Raw genomic sequence first — 14,643 nt, 5'->3', positions numbered from 1 at the left:
TATAATTATTCATACAATTGATAATATCAATTATATTACATAAACTAATATACATTATATAATACATCTAACTAATAATATCATTATCACAAGTTTATAACTAATTAACTTACATATTATATATAATTATATATATATTTATATATATATATATATATATTTGTTTTGTTTTGCGGGTGGCGGGACGGGGGTATATTTCCCCGTCCCCCGCCCCATTTCTAAGCGGGGGGAAAAAATTCCCCCCCACCCCCGCTCCACCCCCCGCCCCAACCCCCGCCCCGAGAGCCCCCCGTGGGGCGGGTGCCCCCATTGCCATCCCTACCACAAACTACTGATCTGACTATCGTCTCTATTGAACCAACTACTGTCTCTTTACAACAAACTTCAGTTGCAAAGCCTAGACCCTCTTGGTCTAACATACTTGTTTCGAATAACTTTTGGAGTGAGAATGCTGCTCTTTCTTTCGTCCCCTCTTCGATCATAAATGGTAAATGGGTTGCTGTCTGTCCAAAACACTCTGTTCAACTAGAAATTGAACGTTGGAAGAATGCATTGGTTGGCTTTGTGTTGGGTTCTTCCCCTTCTCATCAAAATATGCTGAAGTTTGTGCAAAAGAATTGGAGAGCAGCTACATTGCCCAGAGTCTACACTCTTGGAAATGAAATTTTTCTCTTTGACTTTGAGAAAGCATCGGATAAAGAATACATCTTGGAATCTGGTCCATGAACCTATGAAAGTAAGTCTATTATTCTTATCCCTTGGTCACCAAGCTTGGATATTGAAAAATTGGGAGTGACTACTGTCCCAATTTGGATTCGTCTTCCTAGATTGCAATTGCAAAATTAGGGTAATGATTCCATAGGTAGGATTACCAGTTTGGTTGGAACGCCTCTTTTCATTGATAGAATGACAGCTGACAAAGCTAGGCTAACATATGCAAGGGTTTGTGTTGAGATTGAAGTTGATGACGAGTTGCTTGACTCAGTTGAATTTGTCGGGGAAGATGACAAATGGGTTTCTCAGCCTATAGTGTATGAATGGAGACCCCAAAGATGCAACCATTGCAAGGCTTTGGGCCATAGCCCCCACGAATGCGCCCTCGCTCCAAAAGGCCCTTCGTTACCTACCCCTGAACTTTCTCACACTAACCCACCAAAAACCTTTAACTCTAAAGCCAACAAATCCCTGCTCACTACTTCACCTCATGGTTTAGCTCTTGAAACCTTGACACACCAAACTACAGATTCTCTTCCCTTGAAACCACATATAACTTCTCCATCTATGCCATTGCCATCCACCACTTTACCCCAAAAAGCCTGTCTCATTTCCAGCGACAATAGATTTGCCTCACTAGCCCATTTGGAAAATTCAGATATCCCTTGCACTCAAGGGAATGATAGTAACTTGACTTCTCATGCACCCCCAGGAAACCTTCATCCTCCTCCTTCACAGGATGCAATAGCCTTGCAATCTCATGAACATATCTCAGTGACAAAGGTTTGTGATGAAATGTCTTCTATTGTTGACTCACCAATGGATCCTCTTGTGACCAAGGTACTATTGAAAGGGGGTTTTAGCCCTGGTCCTTATTTCTCTCAATGCCAATGACAATTATAGGAGCATGGAATATCAGAGGTATGAACTTTGATGCAAAACAATCTGAAATAAGGAACTGGATCATGAATAATGAAGTTTCTATTTTTGGACTCTTGGAAACTCGTGTAAAATAGAAAAATGCTGATAGAATTGTTAGAGTCATTGGGCCCTATCTAGATAAACTAGACAACTATGCATGCCATCAAAATGGAAGGATTTGGGTTTTTTGGGATCCGTCAAAGGCATCTGTGAAAACTATTAAATTGTCAAGTCAATTTGTACATACTGAAATTGTTGATAAACAATCTTCTTTATCATTATTAGCTACATTTGTCTATGCTAGTAATTCTATTGATGAAAGAGAATGCCTGTGGCATGACCTAGTACAATTAAATGTGGACAGTAACTGCTCATGGATTGCTCTTGGTGACTTCAACACGATACTAAAAATGGATGAGAAGATTGGGGGACTTATGGTTAATCCCCGGGACCGCTCATTTGGAAATTGTTTGTTTGATTGTGGCTTAGATGATCTTAAATGAAAGGGCTTGAAATATACATGGACAAACAAGCAGGATGGCATCCACAAAATTTGTTGCAAGTTGGATTGGGTGTTAGTTAATTATGGATGGAATATGAAACTAGGGGGCACAGAGGCTTTGTTTCTCAATCCTAGTGTCTCTGACTACTCTTCTATGGTTATTCCTCTCTGCAAGGGTGTCTCTCGCACCTCGAGACCTTTTCACTTCTTTAATTATTGGGTGAAACATCATACTTTTATGGGCATAGTACAAGAGGAATGGGCTACCCCAGTGTTTGGTAATCCTATGTATATCCTAACTCAAAAGCTTAAGCGCTTAAAAAATCGTCTCAAATCTTGGAGCAGTGAAGCCTATGGTAATATATCTGCAAGAATAGAAGATCTCAGGAATCAACTTGATAAGGTTCAACAAGCACTTGATTTGCAGCCTATGGACAGAGAGCTACAAGTCAAGGAATCAAGCATATCTCAGGAGTTATTCGAGGCACTTACTGTAGCGGAATCAGTTCTTAGACAAAGATCAAGAGACCTGCGGCTACAGCTTGGAGATTCGAACAATGGTTACTTCTATAGATCCCTTCAATCTCGTAGAGCTCACAACAAAATTTTCAGGATCAAGGACATGTTGGGGAGAATGTTAGAAGACGAGCATGAAATCAAGCATGAAGCTATCAATTATTTCCAACAACTTTTCGCTCCTCGAGACCAACCTTTCTCCGTTCCTCTTGAGGTCAACCCACCTAAAGTACTTAATGATGAGCAAGTTGCTTGGCTTTCAAATGATATCTCGTCGGATGAGATTAAGAATGCTCTCTTTAGTATGACTGGTGACAAATCCTCAGTACCTAATGGTTTTACGGCTTGTTTCTTCCAACATTCATAGAGTGTTATTGGCCTTGATTTTATTCGATCTATAAAAAATATTTTCAGATCTAAAAAGATGTTGGGGGAAGTCAATGCTACTGCTGTAACTCTTGTGCCCAAGTCATCACAACCAGAAACTTTTGCAGATTTTCATCCTATTTCAGTCTGCAATGCGATATATAGAGTTATTTTCAAGATTATTTCCACCCGTCTACAACATGTGATGCCCTCCTTGATTAGCTCGAACCAATCTGTTTTTATTCGTGATAGGTTAATCCATGAGAATAGCTTGTTGTGTTATGAACTAGTGCATAACTATCACTTATCTTCAGGCCCTCCACGCATGGCTATCAAGATAGACTTGAGGAAAGCTTTTGACTTTGTCAGATGGGATTTCTTGGTTTATTTGCTTGAAAAGTTAAATTTTTCTGGAGAGTTTATCCTTTAGATTAAATCCTGTATATGTGGTGCAAAGTTCTCAATCAAGGTGAACGGGGAAGCAGTATGGTATTTTGTTTTGATGAAAGGACTACGTCAAGGAGATCCCATGTCACCATACCTTTTTATTCTTGTCCTTCAAAACCTTTCGGATAGGCTCCATCATGGCTTTGACTCTGGTGACATTGTCTCTCACCAATTTTGCACTAACCCTCTTGTTACTCATCTTGCTTTTGCAGACGATTTGTTCATTTTTTCTAGAGCCTTTGCTTCGAATGCTGCTGCCATAAATTTTATTCTCCATGAGTTTAGTACTGACTTAGGCCTTTTTACAAATTTGTCTAAATCACATATGTTTTTTGGCAACGTTGCTCCGGGATTTCGTTTTGACATTTGCAGAATTTTAAGCATGTATGGGGGATGTTGCCTATAACTTGTTTGGAGGCATTCCTTATTTCCAAGAAGCTAAAACCCTGGGACTGCCAGCCTCTTCTGGATGCCATCTCAAGCAGGATCTCAAGTTGGAAATCTAAGTGCCTATCTTATGCAGATCGGCTGCCGCTTATTAACTCTACTCTCATAGGAAGACTTCTCTACTGGTTCAATATTTTCAGAATCCCAACCGCTGTCAAAGACAAATTAGAGCAAATGCTATGCAGATTCCTTTGGACAGGATCTAATGTTGGCCTTCCTCGAGCAAAAGTTAGTTGGCAAAAAGTCACAATTCCGAAAAAGGAAGGAGGACTTGGAATACGAAAACTCGCTAAATGCAATACAACCAACCTTATGAAGCATTTATGGCGCATTGCATCCTCTAAGAAGACACTATGTGTCCTCTGATTTAAGGAAAGATACCTCAAAAAAGATTCTGTCTGGACTATGAATACTCCTCACTCATGCTCATGGGCTACCCGTAGCATCCTTAAGATCAGGGGTGAAGTTTCAAAGTTGATTACTCATCTCATTGACAATGATAGTTCTACTTATCTCTGACTTGAACCATGGCACCCTCGAGGTGTCATTTGGAATTCCTTTAGTTGGACTACTCCATTGATTACTATGGATTACAAGTTCGACAAAGTTTCAAACATCATCCACGGATAGCAATGGAGACCACCAGATATATCTCTTCCATGTTTAAGTATCTTCTGGCAGGAATTACCCTCTGTTCAAAGATTGAAAACCAGCAAGACAGAATCATTTGGAGACCCTCACCATCTGGGAACTTCACCACCAAATCTGCTTGGAATGCTATCTGGACACAACAGGGAAGAGTGCATTGACATAATCTGATCTGGTTTAAAAGTTTCGTACCAAGATATTCTTTCATTGCTTGGCTGGCACTAAGGGAAGCACTCCAAACAAAAGACAAGTTGTGTGAATATGGTGTTACAAATGATGAGACCTGTTGCTTATGTGAGTTGCATATTGAAGCTGTTCACCACCTATTTTTTCACTGCTTTTATTGTAAGGTTGTGTGGAAGATTCTCCTTAGTCTTCTTGGGCTGACTTTCAATCAAACTCAAAATTGGTCACAAACTCTCAATTGGCTTTGTTCACATATCAGAGAGATAGAGTTAAAGGGTCTCTTACGCAAGCTATCTTTTTATGCTGCTGTCTATTTTATATGGCAAGAAATGAACAACCGCTTGTTTCACCAGGAAAGCAGATCACCAACAGCATTAGCCCAGACTGTTATAGATCAAGTATAAAAGAAGATTGGGAGAAACTTTGAAGTTAAGAACAATCCGAGCAACAGATCCTTAGCCACAAAATGAGGATTTCATGCTGCTTTCTTTCATCCAACTATATTCTGATGCAAATGGGAAGCTCCCAGACCTGGAATTAAATGCTTGAATTGTGATGGATCAGTCCAAAGAGACATAGGGGGTGTAGGCTTCATCGTTAGAGATGAGAATGGTGACATCTTAGCAGCTGGGGCTATTGGAATAGACGCTGACTCAATATTAATCCACGAGTTGGAAGCCATCAAAGAAGCATTGGTGTTTGCTAAACTCAAAAGATGGGAACGTATTGAGGTTCGCATTGATTCAAAACTTGTTGCAGATATCTTAAATAGCAAAATTGACTGTCCTTGGAAGGCTCTAGTTGTATATTCTGACATAAAGGATTTAATCTCATATTTCAAGGAGTTGACTATATTTTTTATATATCGCCAATATAATCAAACTGCTGACTTTATGGCTAATCATATATATATATATATATATATATATATATATATATATATAATAAAGTCGTATTCTCATACTTATCTTTTCGCGTTTTCTCTTTCCTACGTGGCTTAATGAGACGGCAAGTAGTTTCCTACGTGGCTTGCTATTTTTTTGTTTGGATGTATATCAATTCTTATTTCCTATCAGAATTTTTAATATTATATGATTCTTATTTCCTACCCAAAAAAGAAACTAAAAAGTAATTCGATATAAATAAAAGAGACATAAATATCATATATTAGATATATAGGAATAAATCATAATATATATTTTTTATAGTGTCATTTTTTTAATTTTTTTTACATCTTCATCATACATCCTTTTTATTTTAAGATAATCTACCCGTATATAGGACAACGTACAAACAATCTAGACATGAAAATTAAAGAAAGTTAACCCAAGAAAATTTTTACAAGACTCACAGTTTCCATGCATAATTGATGTACAAAGAGAAATAGCACTTCATTTGATTGAAAATTTCTGGAAAAGTCCATAAAGAAAATGTTAACCTTTTTATCATTTTAATTGTTACAATATCTAGATAAACATAACTTTTAGAATATGTGTATTTATACATGTATATGTTAAAAGTCTTGGCAAGTGATGCAACCGGTAGTGCTTGGTTTGTTATATTTGATCAAGAGGTTGAAAGAATAATAGAATACAAACTTTCTTTTGTTCTTGACGAAATTAACAAGGTAAACTTATATATAATTTTGAAAAATATTTTTAATAAGGATTAATTTTTCCTACACTGATAATGTATACACTATTAGCATTGGATAAATGACAACTATGCAAAATTTGAATTTGAAATTCAATTTTTGCACACATGTCATGAATTCAACGATGATAGTATATACACTGTCAGTGTATGAAATATTTACTCTTTTAATAATAGTAGACAATCCGACATTTATCTTAGCGTTGAATATTCTAAAAAAAAAATCTATTATGCATTTCATTTTCATGAAAGATTTAGCAGTGAAATCATGTCATCAATTATAAATAAGATTACGTGAAAACCTTTTGTGTTCCAAATCAAGTTGAATAATTACAATCTGGAACAAGGTAGTAATAGATTTACAGTGACTAGATGGTTCCACTGTGATTTCGGGAGGGAAACGCATTTCATGCTTTCACAGGTAATGTGTAATAAATTTATCTTATATTTCATATATTATATCTCACATAATATTTTTATCTTTAATTTTGATAAATCATTATTAGATTGGTGGAACCGACAACCAATACCAACCTAAAGCATTTTCTTCCCAAGTCCCAATTAGTATAACAGATGATTCTAATCAACAACATTTCAATACACTTCATATGAATCATTCATCAGAGGATTCAATAAAAATCACAGAGGAAGGGAATTCTCATAAAAAGATTTGCATTAGAAGGTAGATTTAATATACTATTTTACTTTTTTAAATTATAATCTTTACGTATTGTTATACACAACTTTGAATGCGATAAATCATTTTTTTCCAGTACTTAGTTATCCTGCTTTGCTATCATGCAGCGATTATGGAAAATCAATAAATGATGATTTGCACGAACAGATCGAGGAGAATGTTCAAACAGAAGAAAAACAAAAACAAGTTTATGAAGAATAGAATATTATTTGACACTATTTACTGCACTTTTTATTTATTTTCAAGTTTTTTAATGTTATGGTATTGTTGAATGATATTTTTTCTATTTTTGAATTATTATTTACTGAATTAGATGTTGAAATTTATATTATAAGAATACTTTGTATTACAATGCGCTCATAGTAATATACTTAAGATAAGTTATAATAGATTATACATTAAATATTTATTTTATATCGACATTTTTATAAAATTAACTAAATAGTTTATTATTTTTCGATGATTCTCGTTCAACGAACGAGTACAAAACTAGTTATCTCAATAGGGTTGATAAAGTTATTTTTCAGTCAAATTTTCCCCTTGATCATCTTAGAATTGTAGAGGAAGATAAGTGGGGAAAATTGACGGTTAGGGTGTAAATTCTTATTTTGTTATATAAAGCTCGCCAATTCTCCAAAAAAAATGTATATTTAACATTATATACCCATAAAAAAGAATCGAGTTTAAGATCTCAAATAATTCACGATATTTCTTCTTCACAACCTTTCAACGAAAATGTCTTTGTTGGATTGGATGAATTAGAAATGGTCTACTCTTGATGCTAGTCAAATAAAAATTATCACGAAAATGTCAAAATTTTTTATAAATGTCAAAATCTTTTTATGTTACCGTTTTGGGGAAAAAAAAAGAATGTCAAAATTTTCAAATACATGGATTTTAAAATTTTAAATACATGTCTAATTACTTATTTATCTCACGTAAAATTCATTAAAAATGATGCTCTATAATATTTTTTTTATTAAATAAATCCAGAGAAACAACTACTATACAAAAAGCATGAAGTATGTTTTTTTTTTTTTTTTTGGGAATTGTGGTCGACATATAATAAAACACTTCAATGTGGGAAGGAAGGAATGCAATTCCAGCTAACAAAACCATCAGGAGTCCGGATCCCTGTTGGGGCGTATTTGACCCGAAAACTTGCCTTAAAGCCCTGCCCAAAACCCTGCCAATATCAACATACAACGCTCACAGTCACTACTACTCTTAAAACTGCGGGGAGGAGGAGGAGGAGGAGGAGGTTTTTGCAGAAATGTCCACCTCACGCCTATTCAATCTCTTTGGAACTTCAATTTTCCGCAACCATCAAGCCACCGCCTTCCTCTCCTCAATCCCTCTTCCATTTCGACCCCTTAAACACTTTTCTTCCCCCTCTTTACGCTTCCACCGGTGCTGTTCTTCCACCGCGGTTCTTGAAGCCAACACTCCAGCTACTAGTATCACTTCTGGTAGCCCAGCAGTCTCTTTGACTTCAGCTTCTCATCCCTGGCCTGAATGGGTCTCATTTGTTGATAGGTTGAAGACTAAAGGCTACTTTCCTCCTGAAAATGCCCCCACGGCCGAGGATACGGCTGACCCTGGTGCTCATGGTGTTTATACTGATATGAACTTGTTGAAAGATGCTTGTCTTAACTTTGCTCGTGACCGTTTTGATATCTTCAAGTAAGGTTGCTCACAGTTTGTACTTTTCTTTCTTTTCATTCTTTTACGTACTAATATGTTTGATAATGGGAGCAATTGATTTCAACTTTGTTCTTGTATCTTTTGAGCTTAATTGAGTCTTGTTTTCCCATTAGAAAGTTGTGATTCTGCTAATAGGAAGATTAAGGATGAAGAGTTTAGGAAGAAAATGTATTATCTTTTTAAGGAAGATCAAATTGATGTGACTTTCTTTTTTTGCAAAATCAAAAAATTCTAGTCAAGCGTTTTGCTATTTTACTCGAAAAAGAGTGGGGAAATTTTTTTTTTTTTTCTTGAGATGTTTAACATTGAAAGACATGTTTACGTATTGCAGGTCATTATCCAGGCAAGAAATTCAGACTGTTGTAGACAAGGGATGTCCTAATCTTCTTCGGAAGGCTGTGAATTCTGCCAAACGGTTGCGAGTGTATTTAGGACTTGATGAAGGAGATGTAAGTTTCCTACTCTAGATGAATAAAAATTTGTCGAAGTTAATTTACTCTAAGGGGTAAGATGACTAATGCAGAACCTGAATTGATTCATTAATTGCTGATTTTGTGGTCTGAGCTTTGAGAAGAAGTGCTTGACTGCAGGTATGCGGTGCTTGTCATCTTCGTGGATCATGTGATAGAGCGTATGTCATATTGAAGGAATCTGAAGCTGCTGCGAGGACTGTAGATATTCTGCGTATCTTGTTGGCCTATGCTTTAGATCCAATTGTTATTGATGGAAAAGTGAAGTCTCAGGACATAGAGATCATTGAAGTATCGGTAAGAAACTTGCTACATGAGTTAACTGAGTTAAGTGAGACAACTCGTGCACCGGACCTTCCAGAGCCTGCTGTCAATGATCCTCAGCCAAAGAAGAAGTCTTTTACTTCCGTAAAGGATGTTGAAATGAAAAGAGGGGATTGGATCTGTTCCCAGTATGTCAACCTTAAATTTTCATTTTGAGCTTATGTGGAATCTCCTTTCCTTTTTCTAACTGAGAGTTTAAAAAAAGATGATGTAATTGAATTACCTGTTTCATGTGATTGATGACCTGAAAAGCAAAAAGCTGGATAGATTTAATATGCTGAAGGCTAGTTACTGAAGCTTAGGAAAATAAGCTGTAGGATGATGAATTATGAATTCTTGGGAAGTCCATTATTGCATCAAAATCTGGATAATGATTTCTCAGGAAAGAATCACTAATGTTTTAGAGAATTTTATCAGGCAGAAAGGGAATGCTGGGCGATTTGGAGCTGTGTTCTTTTTTGAAACTTTTTAAATGTTTGCATTGTACTGTCCAACCTGTAGATTTTTATTTTTAAAAAAAATTTAGGAAATTAACTTGAGAATAGCCAAGCATTGTTATTATCTATGGATTGTGGGCAAAAGGTCAATGATCTTCCTTTAAATCTTTTGTCCTCCTTGTTCCTCTGATCAAGTTGTACTTTTTATATCTTTCCAGTGTACTTACACTCCATTTCTTTGGTACAAGCAATTTCAGTCATTGGCCTAATGCACTGAATTTTTACATCGTAGATGCAATTTCATGAACTTTGCAAGAAATGTAAGCTGCCGTGAGTGTGGAGAAGATGGACCTAAAGCAATGAACTCAGATGACATTGAAATGAAAAAAGGAGACTGGATTTGTTCAGAGTAAGTTCCTAGCGGGTTATTCAGTTATTAGATGGATCTTCTGTCATAAGCATTTATTTCATTTGTGTTTCTCCATTCTTCAATTGGTTCCCTTCCCTCCTTGCACACCTGTTTCCGTCACAGTGGTGTTGAGTTTTAACCTTTTCAACAGCAAATATCCCCATGGTTTTGGAATATTTAAATGTTATAACTGGTGTAGTAGCCTTTCAAATTTTTAACTTATTGAGGTCTTAGATGTGTATACATCTGGAGAAGAGCATTCGAGTCCTAATAGCACAAACTTTTTTTTACTATACCAATTAGAACTTGAATGCAACAAATCTTAGCTTACAGAAAGCCTAACAAAGTAGCTTAATTGTTTTCAATAGGAAAATTAGTTCCACAACTGGCAACCCAAAGCTGCAAAAGGCACAACAATATGCATCTGCAAAAAACTATCCCTGAGACAGCATCGCCATTAGCTTCTGTCGTGTTCAATTGAGTTTCAGATTCAATACTGAGTTTTCTATCAAAGGTCTTTTCAGAGTATATTGCTAATAAAGGCAGTCACTGCTGTGTACTTGTAATTAATAAAGAATCAAACTATATGCAAGCAAAAACAGTTGAAAATACCACCTAAGAATCATATCAAATAGAACCACAAAACCTAAATTTCACAAGAAAACTCAATACTTCTAAGGCAGATATAGAAACTCAGCAGCATATTGAACAAAATCAACTTTTAAACACCAACCACCCCCCAAAAAAAGAGTGGAATTATGCACATAATTACAGGTCAAAGATAATTTGGAGATTTCTTTAGTGGTGCCATTACAAAGTTAATTTCTTGATTTCCGAATACTTACCAGCAAGCACAGAAATGCTTTGTTTGACTGGCAACCTCTTTGCTGTTGGCTTGAAAAACTCACAAGGCGAGTGTTTTGGTGAATGTGGAAAATGTGTTTCCCTTGTTCATTGTTGACTTTTCTGCAATCCTAACCCAAGCAATTGCATAGTTTCAGGTCTTGTAGCATTTAGATTTATTCTGAAGATCCAGAATTTAGTATTTACCAACAAGAAGTTCTTGTCCTTTAATTGTTATTTGTAAATCTGTCGATGAGAAATGAAATTCACCAACCCAAGTAGCCAGTAATTGTCCAATAATTCCAAGCTTCTAATAGAATCCTCTCTCTTTTATATCCTTGGTAAGATAATTGTACCTCATGTAATTTAATCATACCACTGCACAAATTTGCTGCAGATGCAACTTCATGAACTTTGCCAGATATGTGAAATGCGTGAAATGCAAAGCAGGTGGTCCAAAGAGGGTTCCGATGAAAGATGTCCAAATGAAAAAGGGAGACTGGAACTGTCCACAGTAAGTTTACATTTGTGGTATTCAACTATTTGTTGCCAGTAGTTTGCTATTCAAGTAGACACTTTCTTGGGTCGCTATATGCGTGCCTTTTCTGCATTTCAATTTAAATGGCAGAGGAGATCAGATTAGAATTTTGGTTGAATCATTTGTCCAATCACGATACTTTTGTGGATAGCATTTCCATTTTGCACCATTCAAAATAAAAAGACTGTCTTTGAACAAGCATAAAGTTCATCAGAACTAAATTTGACCTAACCTTTAATACTTAAGACTGATGAGTGATGAAAGTTATATTGTCACAGTGCTAGTTCACGTTTACAGTAATTATTCACTATTTTAACTAATTGGGACGATTATCTGGCTAAAAACTTAAACCGAATGCCTGAGGTTTCAGAACTTTGGCAGTCAGGGAGGATTAGATGCTTATGGTCTCGCCATTGTCAGCAAGGAGAGTGGATGCATATGTCAAACCAAACTTTGCCTAGTCTAATGCAGCAACTTTGCATGAAATAGTTTAGTTTTTGTTTAATCTTCCTATTAGGAATGAAAATAGCGACCTCCCTAGAGCATCGTATCAAATATCGAAAAAAGTTTCTGGTTTTCTTTGTATTGAGGCTAGATTCTTGTGCTGGACATGTAGATGCGGTTTCATGAATTTTGCCAGCAATGCTAAATGCTTACGCTGCCATGATTCACGACCAAAGAGGCAGCTAAGACCTGGAGACTGGGAGTGCCCCTCGTAAGTCTGTCTCTACAATTGTGTGGGATGAAATTTTAGCTTAGCATTGCCTAATTAAATTTGTATTTGTTTCCTTGCTGCTTTCGATAGGTGTAATTTCTTAAATTTCAAAGGCAATATTGTGTGCAAGAAGTGCAACCATGAAGGCCCAAAAGATGTGGACACACAGTATGAGCAGCAGATATGGAAGAAGCCTTTTTAAGAAACGTGTTTATGGTAAGACACTTAAGTTCACATGTGAAATCTGCTTCTTTAATACACTAGCATGGAAGATAATTTACTCGAAAAGAGATTCTGAGGCTTCAACTGGAGGATACTCTGAAACAGGCCGACACAACCAAGTTGGGTGCTTTCTTTTGTGCTGCGGGCACATATGGTTAGATGAATGTTCTCTTTCAACTCTTCCTCGGGTATCAGAAAATCAGAGATAAAATCTCAAATCTCTTTGTAAGTATTTATTTCTTCCTTTTTTGTTCAGAACTTCCAACGCATGGCTTCTGCAAATGGAAAGTTTTCTTTGTCCCATGGCATTGTGTGCATAAAAAGTTGCAATGGAAAGTATTTTTTTTTTAATGATAACAGGAATGGGTGGAGTGCTTGTTGCTCAGCGATATTGGCCATATGAAATTTGCCAGACAATAAATTTACACTAATTGCAAGAAACTATGAAGGATTCCAAATTAAACGTAGAGACACTAGAAAGACAAATTAAAAATAGTAGTCAATTGCAATAAAAATAAAGTTCTCCAATGAAGAATAATACACTCCCAACCAAGAAGATGACGATGACGATTATGTACACCGGTTGCTATGCCTGCACTCCCAACCAAGAAATTATGGTGAGCCACCTGTTGGGCAGTGGTGCAGGGCGGGAAGAGCCGGGGATAGAGCGATGGTGGGGGGAGGTAAGGGGGTTTTTAAAACACAGAACAAGGGGCGGGGAAAACGCGTTGCCATTTGCCGGAGAATTTATGTATATACGCACTGGTTGAAAGTGACCGAGAAAGCACAAAATGATTGTACAATCCACGCCCCGTTGCCATTTGGATGTAATCATCAAATTAGTTGTACAAATTAACAAATGTAAATTTTTACAGAGTTTATGCCAAAACTCATAAGAATTACACCCACCGATTTGAACTATATAAATTTCAACCTGTGAGAGTTTAAATACAACACCAAGATAAATCATTTTTTAGTAAGATCGTACGTCATATATAGACCTGACAATTATGCCTAAAAATCCAACAATCCATCCAATCCATTCACTAATTTGAGAGATTGGGTTGGGTAAGTTGGGTATTGGGTCAATTTTGGATTGGGTAATAAAAATTCACATATATTTTGGACGGTTTGGATATTTGTGTTGGGCATCCATTACCCAACTTAAGTTAAAAAAATAAATAAACAAATTACAAAGAATAGGATACGAGATACATAAACATTTCATTGTTCATGAAACAGCATGACACATGAGCGAAAGCAGGCCTCCATGTATGGATACTTAACAAAATTATATGAGCTATTTAGCTATAATACTTACTTGCATGCGTTGATGTTTTATTATTTTCCTATATTTAGAGCATTCCACTCCTTTTACTTCCATAATATTTTTCGCCACTTCTTCTTTTGTCATGCAATCAAATATAAGCCCATTTGGATTGTTATTTTTTGAAAATTTTATAAAAAAAAAATATATTGTAACAATTTAATATATATAATAATAAAATAATTAAAAAATGTGTTCAATAAAACATAAAAATTTTTTTGGAAAAAAATAACAATTCGAGAAAGTTTGCATGCACCATGTCATATGTATGCCTTTCCCACTTCTTGTTGTACTAGTACACCATTCCCATTCTCAGTTCTAGTAGACCAGCGCAGAGTTGGACATTAAAGAGATCTTAATTGATCAAGGCAACTACCCTTACTTTTTCATAACACGATTCCTTCTTCATTTTACTGCAAAATACACACTACGCTAAATCCATTTCTGACACCACTAACCCATGCCAAAACCCCCTCATCTCCTCGCATATCATACATGTGTATTTTAGTGTGTTTGTATGTGTAAAAATAAAGTATTTCAAACGAGCTTAAAAAGTG

At 36.1% G+C, this 14,643-nt stretch overlaps 2 protein-coding genes across 4 annotated transcripts; both read left to right on the top strand.

The window, feature by feature from the left end:
- Nucleotides 1-906: 906 nt before the first annotated feature.
- On the top strand, nucleotides 907-2,138 carry LOC140005036 (uncharacterized). The gene is made up of 3 exons (XM_072045108.1): nucleotides 907-1,554; nucleotides 1,618-1,635; nucleotides 1,731-2,138. The coding sequence occupies exons 1-3, from the start codon at nucleotides 907-909 to the stop codon at nucleotides 2,136-2,138; spliced, it is 1,074 nt and encodes a 357-aa protein (XP_071901209.1).
- Nucleotides 2,139-8,284: 6,146 nt separating this feature from the next.
- Nucleotides 8,285-13,062, top strand: LOC140005174 (zinc finger protein VAR3, chloroplastic-like). 3 transcript variants are annotated; one of them, XM_072045646.1, is made up of 8 exons: nucleotides 8,286-8,780; nucleotides 9,133-9,250; nucleotides 9,392-9,723; nucleotides 10,325-10,441; nucleotides 11,682-11,798; nucleotides 12,439-12,537; nucleotides 12,628-12,753; nucleotides 12,865-13,062. In XM_072045646.1, the coding sequence occupies exons 1-7, from the start codon at nucleotides 8,371-8,373 to the stop codon at nucleotides 12,737-12,739; spliced, it is 1,305 nt and encodes a 434-aa protein (XP_071901747.1). In that variant the 5' UTR covers nucleotides 8,286-8,370; the 3' UTR covers nucleotides 12,740-12,753; nucleotides 12,865-13,062. The 3 variants fall into 3 exon arrangements, with proteins under 3 accessions (XP_071901746.1, XP_071901748.1, XP_071901747.1); XM_072045645.1 differs by having other exon boundaries at nucleotides 8,285-8,780; nucleotides 12,628-13,062; XM_072045647.1 differs by lacking the exon at nucleotides 12,439-12,537 and having other exon boundaries at nucleotides 8,285-8,780; nucleotides 12,628-12,991.
- Nucleotides 13,063-14,643: the final 1,581 nt, after the last annotated feature.

This window comes from Coffea arabica, chromosome 4c (assembly GCF_036785885.1).
Source record: "Coffea arabica cultivar ET-39 chromosome 4c, Coffea Arabica ET-39 HiFi, whole genome shotgun sequence".
Taxonomy (NCBI): Eukaryota; Viridiplantae; Streptophyta; class Magnoliopsida; order Gentianales; family Rubiaceae; genus Coffea; species Coffea arabica.
The sequence above is the reverse complement of the archived record's forward strand: the minus strand, read 5'-3'. Positions and strand labels throughout refer to the sequence as shown.